Source organism: Pan troglodytes, chromosome 19 (assembly GCF_028858775.2).
Source record: "Pan troglodytes isolate AG18354 chromosome 19, NHGRI_mPanTro3-v2.0_pri, whole genome shotgun sequence".
Classification (NCBI taxonomy): domain Eukaryota; kingdom Metazoa; phylum Chordata; class Mammalia; order Primates; family Hominidae; genus Pan; species Pan troglodytes.
In genome coordinates, this window is record NC_072417.2 from 20,482,668 (window position 1) to 20,503,843 (window position 21,176).

The 21,176-nt window shown below is 40.6% G+C and overlaps 2 protein-coding genes across 5 annotated transcripts in view; one reads left to right on the top strand and one right to left on the bottom strand.

Moving 5' to 3' along the window:
- The window catches only part of LOC104002794 (uncharacterized), a 45,975-nt gene extending 39,886 nt beyond the window's left edge, over window positions 1-6,089 (top strand). The window contains exon 4 of the mRNA XM_063798337.1: window positions 5,831-6,089. Coding sequence (XP_063654407.1) covers window positions 5,831-5,858 — 28 coding nt within the window. The 3' untranslated portion in view covers window positions 5,859-6,089. The remainder of the gene's footprint in view (window positions 1-5,830) is intronic.
- The window catches only part of NPEPPS (aminopeptidase puromycin sensitive), a 109,931-nt gene that overhangs the window by 12,713 nt on the left and 76,042 nt on the right, over window positions 1-21,176 (bottom strand). For all 4 annotated transcript variants that reach the window (XM_063798336.1, XM_063798335.1, XM_054671273.1 and 1 more), the window contains 8 exons: window positions 19,998-20,162; window positions 18,819-18,923; window positions 18,333-18,393; window positions 14,471-14,580; window positions 11,186-11,249; window positions 8,203-8,342; window positions 5,900-6,034; window positions 4,397-4,616 (listed from right to left, as the gene is read on the bottom strand). In XM_063798336.1, coding sequence (XP_063654406.1) covers window positions 4,397-4,616; window positions 5,900-6,034; window positions 8,203-8,342; window positions 11,186-11,249; window positions 14,471-14,580; window positions 18,333-18,393; window positions 18,819-18,923; window positions 19,998-20,162 — 1,000 coding nt within the window. The remainder of the gene's footprint in view (window positions 1-4,396; window positions 4,617-5,899; window positions 6,035-8,202; window positions 8,343-11,185; window positions 11,250-14,470; window positions 14,581-18,332; window positions 18,394-18,818; window positions 18,924-19,997; window positions 20,163-21,176) is intronic.

The following is a 21,176-nucleotide window of genomic DNA, read 5'->3' on the forward strand; positions in this document are numbered from 1 at the left end:
AAAAAGCAATGAACAACCCAACCCGGATTATCTCAGAAACATTATGCTGAGTGACAGAGGCCAGGTATAAGAACAGAACACACATTGTATGATTCTATGTATATAAAATAGAAGAGATAAATATTAATCTAGGTGAAAGAAATCAGAATGGCATGTGCCTGTGTGGGGTAGGCACGGGAGGCTCAAGTAGCAGGGATCAATTAGGAAGGAGCCCAAGCAGCCTTCTGGGTGATGGAAATGTGGTATGTGTTTGCCGAAAGTCATGGAACTGTAACATTTAGATTATTCATTTTGCTACATTTAAATCATAATTTAACCAAAAATAATTTTAAGAAAACCATCAGAGATCAATAGATAACTACACATTGTTGTGATGATTCTTAAAAGAAGTAATTTATAATTCTGGCTCTGGTACTAACACGCTGTGTGATGCAAGGTAACATTTTATTATTTTGCCGTGTTTCATTCTCCCATCTGTATAGCTAGGAAATTGAAGGCATTCTCCCTATATTGTAAAGATAGTTTTGAAGTCAAAAAGTGTCACGTTATCATCATGAAAGAAAAGTGCAACATCCATTAATTTACCTGCATCTGTGTCCATGTACTCCTATCCTGTCACTATTCATCTGTGCTCCTATCTAAAACCAACTCCTTAACTTCTGCACTGGACCTCAACTCCTCTTGATTATTCAGCTGTCACTATAGCAATAAGCCCTCTCTCTCACAAAACATGAATTTTCTCCTGTCTCAGCCTCCTGAGCATATTACTACTGCATATGTTCAAATAGTTGCAGAAAATGTAATATAAAATCTCCCAACTTAAAAAATTCCTTCCTTTACCCCACGTCTCTCTCATCTACCCCTTTTCTCTGATCTTCTCAGCAAAACTCCTTTAAAAAGTTGTCTAAGTGTGTTGTCTCCATTTCCTCTCCTCCTATTCTAAAGAACCTGCTCCAAAAGTGGAGAATTCATTATTGTTCCCCACTACTCCACAAAACTTGTTAAATGTAATATTGAATTAGCCTTCATCATTCTGTTTGACTTAGTGTAGTAGCATCTGACACAGCTGATCACATTCCCTCTGCCTTCATCTACTGTTTCTTTTCATCTACTGTTTGTTTAAATTCTGGATACCCCCCCTCTCTCCTGGCTCTCCTTCTACCTCACTGGCCAGTCCATCTCTTTTGCTGTTTCTTCCTCTTCCACACAATCTCTAAATCCTGAACTCAGACCACTTTCTTCCACTTACACTCAGTCACTGGTTGATCTCATCCAGTTTTGTTTTGTTTTTTAAAGACATGAGGTCTCACTATGTTGCCCATGCTGGGCTTGAACTCCAGGACTCAACCAACTCTCCTGTCTCAGCCTCCTGAGTAGCTGGATTACAGGTGTGAGCCACATGCGTGACATGATTCCCACCCCCTCACTTTTTTTTTTTTTTTTTTTTGAGACAGAGTCTCGCTCTGTTGCCCAGGCTGGAGCGCAATGGTGCAATCTCGGCTCACTGCAACCTCTGCCTCCCAGTTCAAGTGAGTTTCCTGCTTCAGCCTCCTGAATAGCTGGGACTACAGGCATGTGCCACCACGCCCAGCTAATTTTGTATTTTTAGTAGAGATGGGGTTTCACCATGTTGGCCAGGCTTGTCTCAAAACTCCTGACCTCAGATGTTCCACCCCCTTCAGCCTCCCAAAGTGCTGGGATTACAGGTGTGAGCTACCACGCCTGGCCTGATTCCCTTTTACACCCAAATATGCTTCTATGCCAGGCACAGTGGCTCATGGCTGCAATCCCAGCACTTTGGGATGCTGAGGGAGAATTTCTGGAGTCCAGGAGTTCAAGACCAGCCTAGGCAACACAGTGAAATCTCGTCTTTTCCCAAAAAAAAAAAAAAAAAAAAAACACACACACACACAAAACATAGCTGGGTATGGTGCATGCCTGTAGTCCCAAATACTCAGGAGGCTGACGTGGGAGGATAGCTTGAATCCAGGAATTCGAGGCTGCAGTGAGCTATGACTGCATCACTGCACTCCAGCCTCGGCAACAGAGTGAGACTCTGTATCTTTAAAAGAAAAAAATGTTTCTACAGCAGTCTTCCCTATCCCTGTACATGGCAACTTCATTCTTCCAGTTCTGCAGGCCAAAATTTGATGACACTTCTCTTTCTTTCCACCACACAGTCCATCCTTCACCAAATAGTTTCAGTTGCACCTTCAAAATATACACAGACTTTACCACCTGTAAGTTCTAGTTGCAACCAGCATCTCAACTGGATTGCTAAAATAGCCTTCTGAATGGTCTCCCTGCCTCCTCTCGTCTTCTCTTAGTCTGTTCTTCAGAAAGCCGAGTAAATCAAATCAAGTTCCCCTGCCCAAAACTCTCTAATTAGCATGTCATATCACTAAATGGGAAAGTCAAAAAACTTCTCACTGTAGCAAACAGGTTCTACAGGATCAGAAAGGTCTCCCATTGCCCTCTCCCACTCATTCTTGTCCTGAACTCAGCAGCTTTCTTGTTATTCCTCGAATACCCTAAGCATGTTCCCATCTCAGGTCTTTTGTACTTGCTGTTTCCTCTGTCTCAACCACTTTTCTTCTAGGTAGCCTCATAACTCTCTCCATGTCTCAGTTTATGCTCAATATCACCTTATTAGAGACAGTTTCCCCAAACACTCTCTATAAAATAGTGGCCCAGCACTCCTTATTATCTGACGACTTTCTTTTTCTTTTTTTTTGAGACAGAGTCTCGCCCTGTCACCCAGGCTGGAGTGCAGTGGCCTGATCTCAGCTCACTGCAACCTCTGCCTCCTGGGTTCAAGCAATTCTCTGCCTCAGCCTCCCGAGTAGCTAAGATGAGAGGCACCCGCCACCACACCTGGCTAATTTTTGTATTTTTAGTAGAGACGGGGTTTCACCATCTTGGCCAGGCTGGTCTTGAACTCTTGACCTTGTGATCCACCCGCCTCAGCCTCCCAAAGTGGTGGGATTACAGGCGTGAGCCACCACCCCTGGCAACTTTATTTTTCTTAATGATACTTCCTGCCACCTAGACCATTATACATTTAATTATTTGCTATGTCTCCCATTAGAATGTAAGCCATATAAGGCAATATTTGGGTTGCTGCTGTTTCACCAGCTCTTAGAATAGTATATGGCATTTACTAGCTACATAAATATTTGTTGAATCAATGAAGAAAAGACATAGAAGCTGGGACCAGCTGTAGTGCCTCATGCCTGTAATACAGCACTTTGGGTGGCCGAGACGGGCAGATCACTTGAGGCCCAGAGTTCAAGACCAGCCTGGCCAACATGGCGAAACCTTGTCTCTACTAAAAATACAAAAATTAGCCAGACGTGGTGGTATGCTACTCGGGAGGCTGAGGCAGGAGAATCGCTTGAACCCGGGAGGCAGAGGTTGCAGTGAACCGAGATGGCGCCACTGCGTTCCAGCCTGGGTGACAAGAGTGAAACTCCATCTCAAAAAAAAAGAAGACAAGACATAGGGCTCTAGGTATTGCTACTATTTTTATTACAAAAGACTTCTGGGTCAAGACTGGTCAGGAGGAAACACCACCTTTAGTTATTAGCAGATGATAAAAAATAATGATATGTAAAACCTTTAAATAATCATCCACAATATTTAAATGGGAGCAAAAAGAGTAAATATATGCTTATAGAAATAATCAGAGCAGAGAACACATGTAGAAAGCAAATAATTTCCTTAATTAAAAAAGCTGACCCCTGTGTCTCTCAGCACCTTTACAAGTTATACATAAAGGTGCCTGGTATTTATGGTAATAATAAATAAAACTTGGGAGGCCGAGGCAGGCGGATCACCTGAGGTCAGGGGTTCGAGACCAGCCTGACCAACATGGTGAAACCCCATCTCTATTATAAATATAAAAGTAACCGGGCATGGTGGCACATGCCTGTAATCCCAGCTACTCGGGAGGCTAAGGCAGGAGAATCACTTGAACCCGGGAAGCGGAGGTTGCAGTGAGCCGAGATCGCGCCATTGCACTCCAGCCTAGGCAACAAGAATGAAACTCCATCTCAAAAAAATAAAATAAATAAATAAATAAATAAAACAAAACAACCTAAAATTCCCTTTAGCTTTTCTTGACTAAAAATAGGCCTTTGGAATTCTGCAAAAGACTTTTATTTCCACCATGTGCACAAATTATATTTAGCATCGAACACACATAACCACTACTGTTTCTATGTTGTTGACCCATGTAACTTCACCAGCAGACTTAAAAGACTCAGGTCTTAATTTCTGGCTTGCTGAATATATAGTAACATCCAGTAGATACAAAGATGATATTAATTATATTGTTAACCACATAAAAAAGTACCAACTTCTGCCTAATTCTTTCTCCATTTAGTATATCCATTACCTTCTCCAGGTTTGGGGTCCCAGCCCAGTCTCTCCCCTATAGGTGAAAAGACATCTTTCACAAACTCCTGGATTTCCTCATAGAAGTCTGTGTGGGACAAGAGAGTTGAGAGAATCCCCAGGTTACAGCTCAGGTCGCTCCATACAGTATAATTGGGCTCATTCACAAAAGCCTCCATGACTTTTAGAACCTCTACAGTGCTAATGATTCCAGCTCGAGCCTGGGATAGGAAAAAACATAAATTAACCTAGTCTTCAAACAAAACCAAAAAACATAAGCATGCATTTTTGGCATTATCTACTGCTAGCAATTTCTTTGGTTTAAGGAAATGGGACTGTATAAGCTCAGAACACTGTTAGCATAAAAATCCTATTCAGACAACATTCCTTTTTTAATCCTTTGTTATTTTTTTCTTTTTCTTTTTACAGAAAAATTAGAATGAATCATTTGCTATTTATAGAAGAACTACTTTTAAAAATTACACTAAGAGTCCCAACAATTTGAGAACAACAACAAACCAGTTAACTTCTATTTCTACTCAGTTTCTGGGGACGTGGCTTTGTTACTGTTTTGAAATTTTTCATACTTTCAGAAAAACTGCAAAAATAGTTTGAGCTTTGGTTTTTGACAAACATTCTTTCAAAGCCGGACCTGCAAACTGTGTCAACTTAAGCCTCTCCTTTACTCATTTCTAAAAGAACATAAACTAGAAGGCACTACAAATTCAAGGTCCTTTCAGAACTAACAGAGTTAGGAAAAAGAACTTCTGTTACAGCAGCCAACTGCACAAACAGCTCACTCTCCTGGGACAGGTCTCTCTCAGCAATTAGATCAGCAGATGTGAGGTTTTGTGCATCAATGCTAATCTGTGTTTATACAAAGGCAGAATCCAAAACCAATGACTGCAGAGGGGAGGGAAAATTTCCAGTCCAATTTAAAGGAATACTAGGAGGAATATGACAATTTTATCATAAAGACATCTGGAAATTACCTAACCTATGCTGAAGTCATAAAGAAAATAATACTAATTGCTGCTTTAAATCCTTTCTGGAAGAAAGCCAAATATAAATATAATTCTAAAGCTAATGGGATATAATTTGAAATAAGAACACAATGTTTAAAAATTCTGGCTTTCCCAGCAAAGTACAACCACTATTTAGAAAAACATAAAATCACTCTGACTTAATTATTTTAAAAACCTATCAGTAGGGTCATTTCTTCAAGGCTTATATTTATTTCTACTGAAAAGAAAGGAATTTTTTGCCTTACAAAGGATAGTTTAATTAAGAGTTTCAGAAGGCTGGCTTAGGAGTAGTGAAATGGGATTTAAATTATATAGCCTCAATCTTGTCATATTAAAAATAGTCATTTGCTCTAGTCCCAAAGGTGTTTTTAACCATCATGAAGACCCATATTCTTCTAATTATGTTTCAGACACTCCAGGAAAAACAAAATCTTTTAATCAGCAAAATCCATCATATTACTTAAGTCACAGATGCTCACCAAGGAGAAGAGGTCATTCTGTAATCCAAGTCGATCCACAGGGGGCAGAGAAAGGTCACGAATGCCTGGTAATAAACTTTCCAGCATGGCAGAGCTGTACTGGGTCCGATAAAACCCAACTGTTCCTAAGTTTAACTGCAAAGATATCCAGTAAGTACTATTAAACAGCTCCATTAATTTTTTAAATCAACCTTTTGTATGTTTAAAAGGAGTTCTGGTTTTAGATATATCTGGATGAAAAACAATTAAGACCATATATGCCAACTAATGGATTAAAACAAGACAACACATCAAGACAGAATGAATGCACAGACAAAAGAAAAGGGAAACTTGAAATTGTGAGGGCCAAAGTGGGGACAGTAGAAAGAACATGGAAGGGACAAAATAATGTGGGTTTCTATTTCTAACCTCAATTTTAGGTTTACAGAAAATACTTAATATATATGAAAACACCTGGACAGTGGAATCTCTAAGAAAGCTTAGGCCTTTACAAACATTGATCTTATAAGCACAGAGACTGAACGGAATAACAATTTTCAGATCCCAATTTTAAAGAAGTACATGGACCTAAAAGGCAATTTCATAAGATTTTTGGCGTGAGGTAATTACTGACTGCATTATTCTTTTTTTTCTTTTTGAGATGGAGTCTTGCTCTGTCACCCAGGCTGGAGGGGAGTGGCATGATCTCAGCTCACTGCAACTTTCACCTCTCAGGTTCAAGTGATTCTCGTGCCTCACCCTCCCAAGCAGCTGGGATTACAGGCACCCGCCACCACACCCAGCTAATTTTGTAATTTTTAGGAGAGACAGGGTTTCACCATGTTGGCCAGGCTGGTCTCGAACTCCTGACCTCAGGTGGTCCACCACGCCTCAGCCTCCCTGGGATTACAGGCATGAGCCACTGCACCTGGCAACTGCATTATTCTCTATAGGCTATTTACCAATAGCCAAAAAATAGTTTTGAGAACATTTATATTCAAAATAGTTAAATGGTAAAACAGTAAGATACAAATATTTTACTATTTATATGTAAATATTTTTAAAACCACCCCTACAATTTTAACGCAACTATCACTTTATTGATTCCCTTTATTTAATCTAATCAAAATTGTAGTGTACATAACTTTTTTCTCATTTGTAAGAAATTTTTCATATTGCTACAACATAATCTTCCAGATTATAATTTCAAATGATAATATTCCAGTGAGTATATTTTAAATATATATTTAAAAAAGTAAAACAATGCCAGGCATGGTGGCTCATGACTATAATCCTAGCTACTCCGGAGCCTGAGGTGGGAGGATCACATGAGCCTAGGAGTTTGAATCCAGCCTAAGCAACATAGTGAGACCAACTCAAAAAAAAAAAAAAAGTTGATAAACAGAAAAATGGCTTTTTTTTTTTTTGAGATGGAGTCTCACCCTGTCACCCAGGCTGGAGTGCAATGGCACGATCTCAGCTCACTGCAACCTCCGCCTCCTGGGTTCAAGCGATTCTCCTGCCTCAGCCTCCTGAGTAGCTGGGATTACAGGTGCATACCATCACAAGTAGCTAATTTTTTTTTCGTATCTTTAGTAGAGACAGGGTTTCACCATGTTGGTCAGGCTGTTCTTGAACTCCTGACCTTGTGATCTGCCTGCCTCGGCCTCCCAAAGTGATCTGCCTGCCTCGGCCTCCCAAAGTGCTACCACGGCGTTCGGCGGGCTTTTTTTTTAAAAAAAAAAGCACAAATGTCTGATACAATGTATAATTCCTATTAGGAACATACAATTAAGAGTCTGTAGTAAATACTTTCATTATGAAAGGTACAGAGTACAGAATAATGAAAAATAATCCTTACCTATTGGTATTTTTGTGAAATGGTTTTGAAATACCAACTAAGGAATTTTACATTTCAGTGACACAAACCGATTATTATATATGTCTGCTCTCATTAGATTACAGTAGTACACATACGGTGACAACACATCATTGAAGTTAACCTTTCATTACAATGACAGGGGAGTTTGAAGGTGTGAGACTACACATATTTTGGTTCATATACGCTTACACTCAGTCTACTTTTTTTTTCTTCTCCTCCTCCTTAGTCCTATGCCTTTGGATCTGCTTCTCTACCACTACCTTCCCTAACATAACGACAAATGTCTGGACAATACTATATGAAAATTCGTCCTAAATTTCACAAAGAAAAGTTTAGGTTTGTTTTTTTTTTTCTTTGAAACTACTAAACTGAAGCAGAATTTAAAACCGGCCATAAAATGTATAAGTGAGAGAAATCTGTTTACGTAAGATTCTGAACTCACCTTCACCCATTGGTCTGGTTTGACATTTTTCAAAACCACATTCATCTCTGGCTTGTCCATTAGAATTTTTAGTTTGGCCTGGTTGGGGTCTTCACTAGTAGAGATTGTGATAGGGACCATCCACTGGGGACAATCTTCACCTAAGCAAGAGAAGAACAAACAAATTTTGCACTGGGACAAACAGAAGGTAAGGTGGAGAGAGGAGTGGTGGTGTTCTAACCAGGAGCCTAAGCCAAACTGTTAAGTCAATAGTTCATTCTTAGTGGTACATGAACTCTTCCAGACAACCTGAATAGTATCAGTGCAAAGGAAGGAATCATTTACTAACAAAATCACAACATGTTGTCTAAAAAAAGAAAACAGTTAACTCACTTGTAGAATCACAAATGCAATGACTTAAATTTAATTATCATTTTCCCCCTAGAGAGCAAAGACAGCAATTTTACTGTTAAAGTAAAAATATATATATATGTATATTTATATTTTTTATATATGTATATATATATATTTTTTTGGAGACAGAGTTTTGCTCTGTCGCCCAGGCTGGAGTGCGGTGGCGTGATCTCAGCTCACTGCAACCTCCACCTCCCGGGTTCAAGAGGTTCTTGTGCCTCAGCTTCCTGAGTAGCTGGGACTACAGGTGTGTGCCACCATGCCCAAAAATATACGATTTTTTTTTTGTACTTTATTAGTAGAGATGGGGTTTTGCCATATTGGCCAGGCTGGTCTCAAACTCCTGGCCTCAAGGGATCTACCCGCCTCAGCCTCCCAAAGTGCTGGGATTACAGGTATAAGCCACTGCGTGTGGGGAAAAGCAAGAGAGATCAGATTGTTACTGTGTCTGTGTAGAAAGAAGTAGACATAGGAGACTCCATTTTGTTCTGTACTAAGAAAAATTCTTCTGCCTTGAGATTCTGTTAATCTATAACCTTACCCCCAACCCCGTGCTCTCTGAAACATGTGCTGTGTCAACTCAGAGTTAAATGGATTAAGGGTGGTGCAAGATGTGCTTTGTTAAACAGATGCTTGAAGGCAGCACGCTCCTTAAGAGTCATCACCACTCCCTAATCTCAAGTACCCAGGGACACAAAAACTGCGGAAGGCCGCAGGGACCTCTGCCTAGGAAAGCCAGGTATTGTCCAAGGTTTCTCCCCATGTGATAGTCTGAAATATGGCCTCGTGGGAAGGGAAAGACCTGACCATCCCCCAGCCCGACACCCGTAAAGGGTCTGTGCTGAGGAGGATTAGTATAAGAGGAAGGCATGCCTCTTGCAGTTGAGACAAGAGGAAGGCATCTGTCTCCTGCCCGTCCCTGGGCAATGGAATGTCTCGGTATAAAACCCAATTGTATGCTCCATCTACTGAGATAGGGAAAAACCGCCTTAGGGCTGGAGGTGGGACATGCGGGCAGCAATACTGCTTTGTAAAGCATTGAGATGTTTATGTGTATGCATATCTAAAAGCACAGCACTTAATCCTTTACATTGTCTATGATGCAAAGACCTTTGTTCACGTGTTTGTCTGCTGACCCTCTCCCCACAATTGTCTTGTGACCCTGACACATCCCCCTCTTCGAGAAACACCCACGAATGATCAATAAATACTAAGGGAACTCAGAGGCTGGTGGGATCCTCCATATGCTGAACGCTGGTTCCCCGGGTCCCCTCATTTCTTTCTCTATACTTTGTCTCTGTGTCTTTTTCTTTCTTAAGTCTCTCGTTCCACCTTACGAGAAACACCCACAGGTGTGGAGGGGCAACCCACCCCTTCAACTGCGCCCAGCCGTCATATATCATTTAAAAACAAATTCTAAGGTGCAGTCCTTAACAGGTATACACACTGCTGAAATATCGAAGGGTTAGTTTTTATTGTTGTGACAGACAGGATACAACCTGGAAGCTGTTATGTTCCGTCACAGAGGAGTCATATCTACAAGCCAAAGCTTTTGTAAGGCAGAAACACTGTCTTACATATCAGACAGCAAAACAGACTTGGCATTAAGATGCCAAACAAAAAGAGTCCTTGCCCAGTACATTCATGGAAATGGAGCTACTTTAATAAATTACATAGCTTTATGCTATCAGGTTAAACCACAAAGTAAAGTTTCTCCGATATTGGGATACTGCAAGTTTTAATGTTGCCTCTACTGGTCACAGAGTATTAGAAAAACCTGTCAGTACTACAATGTAGATTATAGGTAAGAGGCAGAAAACGGCAACTGTGACACATACAGATTTATTTGGATAATAAAACTGTCATCTGATTTGTTAGATATTTTTTCTCCCCCCAGACAGGGTCTCACCGTGTCACCCAGGCTAGAATGCAATGGCACGATCACGGCTCACTGCAGCCTCGATCTCATGGGCTCAAGCAATTCTCCAACTCAGGCTCCCAAGTAGCAGGGACTGCAGATGCATGCCACCATGCCAAGCTAATTTTATTTATTTATTTTTTTGAGATGAGGTTTTGCCATGTTGCCCAGGCAGGTCTCGAACCCCTGGGCTCAAGCAATCTGACCACCTTGGCCTCCCAATGTACTGGGACTACAGGCGTGAACCACTGTGCCCAGCTTTGTTAGATATATTCATTAAAAGAGTAATTCTATGGCTGGGCACAGTGACTCACACCTGTAATACCAACACTTTGGAAGGCTGAGGCGGGCGGATCTCGAGGTCAGGAGTTCAAGACCAGTCTGGCCAACATGGTGAAACCCTGTCTCTACTAAAGATACAAAAAATTAGCCGAGCATGGTGGCATGTTCCTGTTAATCCCAGCTACTTGGGAGGCTGAGGCAGGAGAATTGCTTGAACCCAGGAGGTGGAGGTTGCAGTGAGCCGAGATCACGCTATGGCACTCCAGCCTGGGCGACAGAGTGAGACTCCTCAAAAAAAAAAAAGAAAAATTTCCTATTAGTTGGAATACTACTGGTATTAGTTAATATCCAAATTCATCAATCATATCCCACTTACAGCCATTTACTTACCAACATATGACCCACCAGCACAGAACTTCTTTTGGGACAACCTCAATAATCTGTCATCTTCTACCTAAAGAAGCAAAACAAAGACTATAATAGTACTGATACCATTTGGGGTTTTGGTTTTTGTTTTTGAAGAGGAGGGAGACAACATTTCTGTGACAAATGCTGGAACGAGCACAACCAAATGTCTCATGAGTATACAAAATGCAATTGTGATGAAGACGGTAATACTAAAGAGAAAAGTCCAAATAACTAAAAAGCCAGAGGCAACAATGGTAAGCACATATGTTTACAAAATACTTCAACAATATGCAGTCATTTGTGTCATTTATTAGTTACCACATCCTGGATTTCAAATAACACAGACTTAAGATCACCTAAATCAAATGTAAAATTGGGCTAATGAGCTTCATGGATAAACTTACTGCAAGAAATAGAATTGAAAAACTAAGAAAAAATTTAAGTGAGAAAGCAATGGCCACTTTGATGCCACAGGGAAACTATTAATGAACGTTAACACTAGATACTAATTGTATATATAATCAGTTATACATCACACAGATTTCCCTGAGAAAGTTGAAAGCTTTTACATTGATTCAGAATTAGAGCAAAAATATTTAAATTTGGGGAATGTAAAGTGAGAAACAGATCATAATCAAGATATGTTACACAGCTCTCCTATTCTTAAAAGAATTAAGAGCAACAGACAGGCCTTTAATTTCATTAATATATTTTAAATTTATTTTTAGTTTTTTTAGAGACAGGGTCTCACTATAATATTGCCCAGGATGATCTCAAACTCCTAGGTTCAAGCAATCCTCCTGCCTTAGCGGACCTCAAGTGCTAGGATTATAAGTTTGAGCCACTGCACCAGGCCATTGGCCTTTTATTACAATGCAAAATGGAGGATGACTTTGGCTGTGCCTGTAGACAAAAAAGAAAACAAAGAAAGCAAGACCTTGAAAGCCCCTGGATGGAAACAGTTTCAGTAACACTGAGAAGTGTGGCATTACTGTTCTCTGTTCTAACTGATAAACTATTATTTCTTAAAAGTGTGTTCTGCTTTAAGAAAAAATTACGGCTTAATAATCTGTTTTATGTGTAATCATTAACATTTCAATAGTTTTGGGTTTGTTTTTTTGTTTTGGTAGAGGCAGCATCTTGCCGTGTTACCCAGGCTGGTCTCAAACTCCAGAACACAAGTGATCCTCCCAAAGTGCTGGGATTACAAATGTGAGCCACTGCGCCTGGCCAACAGTTTGTTTGTTTTTTAATACATGGTCTTGCTCTGTTGCCCAGGATGGACTGCAATGCTGCCATCACAGCTCACTGCAGCCTTCACACCTCCTGTGCTCAAGCGATCCTTCCAACTAAGCCTCCCAAGTAGCTGGGACTATAGGCACGTGCCAGCGTGCCCAGCTAGTTTTTTTTACTTTTAGTAGAGACGAGGTCTCACTATGTTGCCCAGGCTTGTCTTGAACTCCTGAGCTCAAGCAATCCTCCCACCTTGGCCTCCCAGTATTCTAAGTACAGGCGTGAGCCACTGTGCCTGGCCCAGCCAATAGTTCAGTAGTTTTGAGGGAATGAAATGCTCAGATGAGAAGTAACAATAATTTTTGTATGTTAATATTCTTAAAAGAGTCAGTCTATATGCAGTGTCAACATCAAATTCAATTAGTCATCTCCTATAACAAGACTAGTCCCAAGTGCAGAAAAAAGACTGCAAAGAAATAGAACTGGTCACAGTGGTAGGTCACTAAACTTACAGGTATTTTCCACCAAACATGATCAATTGCATTCCCTAAATTGCCTTTCCAAGTTATTGCAGCCAATCTAACTGAGAGGTCCTCCAGTGTGCACACTTTAGTGTAAAATCCAATCATGTTTAAAGTTAAGATTTGGCTCTGAAAGGGTAATCTGCAAGCTTACACATGAAAATGTTCCATGTAAATTTGGGAGCATTTTGAGAGTGCAAGAATTGGTTTAAATGTCACCTAGAATACAAATGTGCAGAAAAGCAAATTTATAACTTAGATTGCCACATTGAGAAATTATTTGTAAAACATACTTGGCATTGGCCGGGTGTGCAGTGGCTCACACCTGTAATCCCAGCACTTTTGGGAGGCAGGGGTGGAAGGATCACTTGAGCCCAGGGGTTCCAGACCAGGCTGGGCAATACAGTGAGACCTCATCTCAATTTTTTTAAATATAAAAATAATAATAAAAAAATACTTAGCTTTGTGGACAATGTAGGACCACAAGAAAAAACACATACTAAAAAGGAACTATGAATCCACTTCCCTAAAAATGAACAGGAATTAATTCCCCATGCAGCTCACAAAACCATGGCAAATAAACTGAAGAGAACAATTTCATTTAATGAAACCGAGTTAAGATCACTTTTTGGTAGGCATTAAAGGACGATGTGTAATTCTCAGTCCTTTTGAAGTATAACTCATACCAAAGTACTCCTCTCTGAATTCAGGTAACAGTTCAATTAATGAATTGCAATCCTGATTAAAATCACACTGCCATCCAACCAACATTAAAAACCTGCTTTACACAATTGATATTATAAGTGGGTATGAAATTTTACCAAATGTTTTTTCTACATCTAGTCAGTGATTATGTGCTATTTGCATTTGATTCTGTTAATGTAGTGATTATAAATCAATACATTGATTTTTTTTTTTTTTTTTTTTTGAGACGAAGTCTCGCTCTGTTGCCCAGGCTGGAGTGCAGTGGCACAATCTCGGCTCGCTGCAACTTCCACCTCTCGAGTTCAAGCAATTCTCCTGCCTAAGTCTCCAGAGTAGCTGGGATTACAGGTGTGTGCCACCATGCTCAGCTAATTTCTGTATTTTTAGTAGAGACAGGGTTTTACTACATTGGCCGGGCTGGTCTCAAACTCCCGACCTCAAGTGATCCACCCACCGCGGCCTCCCAGAGTGTTGGGATCACAGGCGTGAGCCACCACGCCCGGCCTAATTTTTTTAAAAATGTTAAACCAACCTTGCACTTGTAGAATAAACCATATTTGGTGGTTTTAGAATTATATCAAATTTTACAGTATTTTCCCTGGAGACAAGACAAGCAAGTAACATTTTGTTTTCTCTCTTAAGCATGTATAATTTTAATGATGCAAGCTGTAAAATTACTGATAAAAGAGTAACAGGGCTGGTTTAAATGTCACTAGAAAACTTAAAGTACAGAAAAGCAAACTTGATACACTGTACTGAACTTCATTTAATACAATATCAGACAAATGGAAAGACTTTATATGTTTACCTGTTCAGCTTCCACATAAATGAGGGGAAATCCCATTTGTTTGGTCCAGGTATTCATCACAGCTGCTATAGGTTTACCACTAGCATTTTCTAAACTTTCCCAGAGATCCTCTAGAAGATAAACAATGATAATCTAAAATGTTTATATTTTTATTTTCCTAAACAAAAAAGCAATTTTATTTAACTTTTGACACTACACTGCTAATTCTTTGGTTCTTTCAGGTTCAGGAAACAGTGAGCCAAATTAACATTCCCCTTGCCACCCCTCTTCTGCAACTAAGTAAATTCTATCATAAAAACTGGTATTTTTTGAGATACGGTCTTACTTCGTCACCCAGGCTAGAGTGCAGTGGCATAATCACAGCTCACTGCAGCCTCGACCTCCCAGACTCAGGTGATCTTCCCTCCTCAGCCTCCTGAGTAGCTGGGACTACAGGTGCACACCACAACACCTGGCTTTTTTTTTTTTTTTTTTTGAGATGGAGTCTTGCTCTGTTGCCCAGGCTGGAGTGCAGTGGCATGATCTAAGCTCACTGCAACCTCTGCCTCCCAGGTTCAAGCAATTCTCCGGCTTCAGGTGCCTGAGTAGCTGGGATTACAGGCATGTGCCACCACACCCAGCTAATTTTTGTATTTTTAGTGGAGATGGAGTTTCGCCATGTTGACCAGGTTGGTCTTGAACTCCTGACCTCAGGTGATCCACTGCCTCGGCCTCCCAAAGTGCTGGGATTATAGGCATGAGCCACCGCACCTGGCCCATAATTTCTTGCAATTTTTTGTAGAGACGGGATTTCACCATGTTGCCCAGGCTGGTCTCAAAATCCCGGGCTTAAGCAATCCACCTGCCTCCGCCTCCCAAGGTGCTGGAATTACAGGTGTGAGTCATAACACCTGGCCAAAACCGGTCTTTTATTCTGAGATATACTTAATCATTCTAATTTATAAGAAAAATTACAAATTATAATAAAAGATAAACAGATGAGTTAAGGAGAAACAAAGAAACTGAAATGTGTTCAAGATCACTACTAAACAATCACTGACAAACTTAAGACCGTTATACCCATTCAATTAACCTCACTTTAAAAATATCCAGGCTGGACGCGGTGGTTCATGCCTGTAATCTCAGCACTTTGGGAGGCCAAGGCGGGCGGATCACCTGAGGTCTGGAGTTCAAGACCAGTCTGACCAACATGGAGAAACCCCATCTCTACTAAAAATACAAAATTAGGCTGGGTGCGGTGGCTCACACCTGCAATCCCAGCACTTTGGGAGGCCGAGGTGGGCACGTTACCTGAGGTCAGGAGTTCGAAACCAGCCTGGCCAACATGGTGAAACCCTGTCTCTACTAAAAATACAAAAATTAGCTGGGCATGGTGGCACACACCTGTAATCCCAGCTACTTGGGAGGCTGAGATAGGAGAGTCACTTGAACCCAGGAGGTGGAGGTTGCAACGAAGCCAAGACTGCACCACTGCACTCCAGCCTGGGCGACAGAGCAAGACCCTGTCTTTAAAAAAAATAAAATAGGCCAGGCGCGGTGGCTCACGCCTGTAATCCCAGCACTTTGGGAGGCAGAGGCGGGCGGATCATGAGGTCAGGAGATAGAGACCATCCTGGCTAACACAGTGAAACCCCGTCTCTACTAAAAATATAAAAAATTAGCCGGGCGTGGTGGCGGGCACCTGTAGTCCCAGCTACTCGGGAGGCTGAGGCAGGAGAATGGCCTGAACCCGGGAGGTGGAGCTTGCAGTGAGCCGAGATCACGCCACTGCACTCCAGCCTGGGCGACAGAGCGAGACTCCGTCTCAAAAAAAATAAAAAAAAATACAAAATTAGCTGGCCGTGGTGGCACATGCCTGTAATCCCAGCTACTCAGGAGGCTGAGGCAGGAGAATCACTTGAACCCGGGAGGCGGAGGTTGTGGTGAGCCAAGACTGCACCATTGCACTCCAGCCTGGGCAACAAGAGCGAAACTCCGTCTCAAAAAAAAAAAAGAATTGAAAAGAATCAAAAAGTTAAAAAAATTAAAAAGCAAATTTAAAATGTTACAGTAAGCTAAGTTTAATTTATTATTCAAGAAAGAAAAATTATTTTTATAAATTCAGTGTAGCCTAAGTGTAAAGTATTTATAACATCTATAGTAGTGTATAGTAATGTCTTAGGCCTTCATATTCACTCACCACTCACTCAACTAGAACAACCTCTATAAGTTGTCCTATAAGCTGCATTCAGGTGTAGCACCTTATTTTCTTTTGAGACAGCGTTTCGCTGTTGCCCAGGCTGGAGTGCAGTGGCCCAATCACAGCTCACTGCAGCTTTGACCTCCCAGGCTCAAGTGATCCTCCTACCTCAGCCTCCCAAGTAGCTGGGACTACAGGCACATGCCACCACACCCAGCTAATTTTTGTACTTTTTATAGAAACGAGGTTTTGGCATGGTGCCCAGGCTGGTCTCAAACTCCTGGACTCAAGCAGTCCACCTGCCCCAGCCTCCCAAAGTGCTGGGAGTATAGGCATATCAGCCAGCTGGTGGAGCATCTTTAATATCATATTTTTACTGTACCTTTTCTATATTTAGAAATGTCCAGGTATACAAATACCATTGTGTTATAATTGCCTATGGTATTCAGTACAGTAACATGCTGTACAGGTATTTTGTAGCCTAGGAGCAACAGGGTATATACCATGTAGGCTAGGTGTATATAGCCTAGGACATACTGTGTAGGTTTCTGTAAGTACATTCTATGATGTTCACATATTGATGAAATTGCCTGACAACATATTTCTCAGAACATATCCCTGTTGTTAAGCAACACATGACTGTATTCCCTTTATTTTTTATTTTTTCAGAGACAGGATCTTGTTCTGTTGCCCAGGCTGGAGTGCAGTGGTGCCATGATTGCTCACTGTAACCTCAAACTCCTGGGCTCAAGTGACCCTTCCCACTTCAGCCTCCTGAGTAGCTGGGACTACGGCACATACCACCACACCCGGCTAATATTTCTGTATTTTTTGTAGAGGTGGGGTCTCGCTATGTTGCAAGCTGGTCTTGAACTCCGGGGCTCAATCAGTCCTCACATCCTGGCCTCCCAAAGTGCTAGGATTACAGGCGTGAGCCACCACACCCGGCCCAGACTCTTTAAGTTGGCAAAATATTCAGTTATGGAAAGCAGAATGCTGGAGGATGACCAAAGGGATAATGAGTCCTGATTCATGTTGACCCTATGACTTACTGCAGGTTGAGTATCCCTTATCCAAAATGCTTGGGACCAGAAATGTTTTGAATTTCATATTTCTTTTGGATTTTGGAATATTTGCATTATACTTACTAGCTGAGCATCTATAATTGGAATATCCAAAATCTAAAATGTTCCAATGAGCATTTCCTTTGAGCATCATGTTGGCACTCAAAGTTTCAGATTTTGGGTGGGAATTGAACAATGAGAACACTTGAACACAGGGCGGGGAACATCACACACCAGGGCCTGTCATGGGGTAGGGGGCTGGGGGAGGGATAGCATTAGGAGAAATACCTAATGTAAATGATGAGTTAATGGGTGCAGCAAACCAACATGGCACATGTATACTGATGTAACAAACCTGCACATTGTGCACATGCACCCTAGAACTTTAATTAAAAAAAAGAAAGAAAGGAAAGAAAAAGTTTCAGATTCTGGAGCATTTCAAATTTCAGATTTTCAGATTAGAGATATTCAACGTGAACACAGCTTCAAATAAGGCTAATTTATTTATTACATGGATCCTGACCTTGAGTTAAATATTCAGAACAAAAATAAAATGTCCCAGCCTGGATAGAGTGACAATACTTTCTCTCCATTTCTATCTCAAGCTATTAAAGATTACCTGTGGCAGCATTCTTTTGTTGGAACTTGGTTAAATACATGTTCATTCCTTTCTTAAAGTCCTGAGAAAACACAATTTTTAAAATCCAGGGAAGTCAGATCTCAGAATTTATAGTATATTTGTATATTAGTAATCAAAAACAAATTTACTCAAATACTCAAGTATCAGATACACTGAAACACATATATCCTTCTGATGCCTACTGCCTTTTATTTAATAATGCGTACTCTATGCCTTCTATTCTTGCTCTTAAGTTTTATAACAGCCTCCCATTTCCACTCCCAAACACACCTGGACATCACTCATCTAAGAGACCACAGTAGTCAACTTCAAATAATTGAATTCTCATTCTTTTTGGTCATCAAAAAAAAATGACAAGCCAGAAACTATTTGGGAACTTAATCCAAATAAAGTGAGACTTTTTTTCATGCAAAACTCTTATGATTTCACCATAAAAGAATGAAATATTTAAAGTTTTTTTTTTACCTTATCCCCAATGTAGTCATGCAGCATTCGGATGACAGATGCACCTTTGCTATATGATATAGCATCAAATATCTCATCAACCTCAGATGGATGGCCCACACTGACCTGGCAGACAGTGTGATTCAGGGTTATGACAGGAAGCAGATATGAATTACATATGAATTACATAAAACGCTTTCTAGGAAAACCCTTCTAACTTACATTTTTCTGCCTTTAACTCACTCATAATGTATAACGATGGTCCTCAAAAAAATGTAGTAACTAATAATAATAAAGTTGAATAGAACATGATTCCTGTCATCCCTTAGAGCCTGGGTTCCAGTCCTGGCTTTGTTCTGCTGGGAAAGAAGCCACTATGGTTCTGTTTATTTTTGGGGTAGTTGCAGAGGAGTGATGAGGAAGATATGGAGGTGAAGAACATTAGATTTCTTGCACTAATAGTAATGAATTACAATTATATGGGAGCCTAATTAAATATGTTGAAGTAGGATTATAACTCTAGTTCTTTAGATACAAAATTTATATATATAAACTGAAGTAGGGATAGGCTAAGTCAAGAGAATTAAAGTATTCACAAAACAGACCCTGACAATAAAATATGTCCAGAATTTTCCTTGACATAAACAATGGAACCATAGTGTTACCCAATAGGTATGACTTCTCCCATACTATTCTTTTTCTTTTTTTTTGGCAGAGTTTTTTGCTCTTGTTGCCCAGGCTGGAGTGCAATGGCACGATCTCGGCTCACCGCAACCTCTGCCTCCCAGGTTCAAGTGATTCTCCTGCCTCAGCCTCCCGAGTAGCTGGGATTACAGGCATGCGCCACTGTGCCCAGCTAATTTTGTATTTTTAGTAAAGACGGGGTTTCTCCATGTTGGTCAGGCTGGTCTCAAACTCCCGACCTCAGGTGATCCACCTGCCTCAGCCTCCCAAAATGCTAGGATTACAGGCGTAAGCCACTGCGCCTGGCCAGACCAGTTTTTTTTTACTGCCTACCTTAAAAAGAAATGTTAATTAGAACTTAGACTTACTAGCTTTTCAAGACTAGAAATATGAACCAGTAAAATCACCCATGCTATTTTCTCTTCTTTTCAAAGTCCAAAGTATCTATGTAACAAATTACGTATTTCATTGTAAATGAGAGCAGTCATAGGCTAATGGTTAGAAAGTATGGCTCACTTCAATAGGATGGCTGTTATCTAAGGCGTCAAGCTCCTGGGCACGGGTGTAATCAGCAGAAACAAACTGAGTCCAAATATCATACTCTGGGAAGCAGTGGTCTACACACAGATATTCAATCCAGGATGCAAAACCTTCATTTAACCAAAGATGAGTCCACCATTCCTAAAAACAAAAGATGAAAATACTTAAAGAAAATGAAATGATTGTCATTCTACTAATCTAAAACACTCACATGTCCCTTCCACTATATTCCAAAACTCACAATTCAATGACCTAAAATTCAGTTCAAAACATTTGGCAAAGAACTCACATTTCTGAAAAAGAGAGAAGACTAAAAGAGATGTCAAGAAAGGCCAACTGGTGATATGAGAATTATATCTGAGGGTCATTTTCTTTTCCTTTTTCTTTTTTTTTTTTTTTTTGAGACAAAGTCTTGTTTTGTCACCAGGCTGGAGTGTTCACCAGTAGCTGGGATTACAGACATGTATCACTATGCCTGGCTAATTTTTGTATTTTTAGTAGAGACGGGGTTTTGCCATGTTGGCCAGGCTGGTCTGGAACTTCTGACCTCAAGTGATCCACCTGCCTCGGCCTCCCAAAGTGCTGGGATTACAGGTGTGAGCCACCATGCCTGGGCTAAAGGATATTTTCAAAACATTGTAAATAACTTCTCCCGCAAACCCAGACAGGGTCTCATTCTGTTGCCCAGGCTGGAGTGGCAGGGGCACCATCGTAGCTCACTGCAGCCTTGAACTCCTGGGATCAAGCAATCCTCCCGCCTCAGCCTCCCAAAGTGCTGGGATTACACACGTAAGCCAGTGCACTCAGTCCTAAGTAACTTTTTAAATACCAAAGGTAGAAAAGGAAGAAGAGGGGAAAAAAAAGCCCATATATGGAAAAGGAAAAGACAACAGATAAATATAGGCAAATAGAGGTGGAAAATATAATCATGTAGAATTTAGTATGGTAAAGGATTATCTCTGAAAAACAAAAACAGAAAACTATCAGAGCCAAATAAAGAAAAATGGAAATGACTGGGGAAAACCACTCACTAATGAGTTGAATGTTCAAGAGAAACTGAGAAAGAGTACTGCTTATATAAAAATTATGTGAAATTAAACAAAAATGCAGTTCAGTAATGAATGGTGTTTAAGCACTTATGGAATATAAAATTAT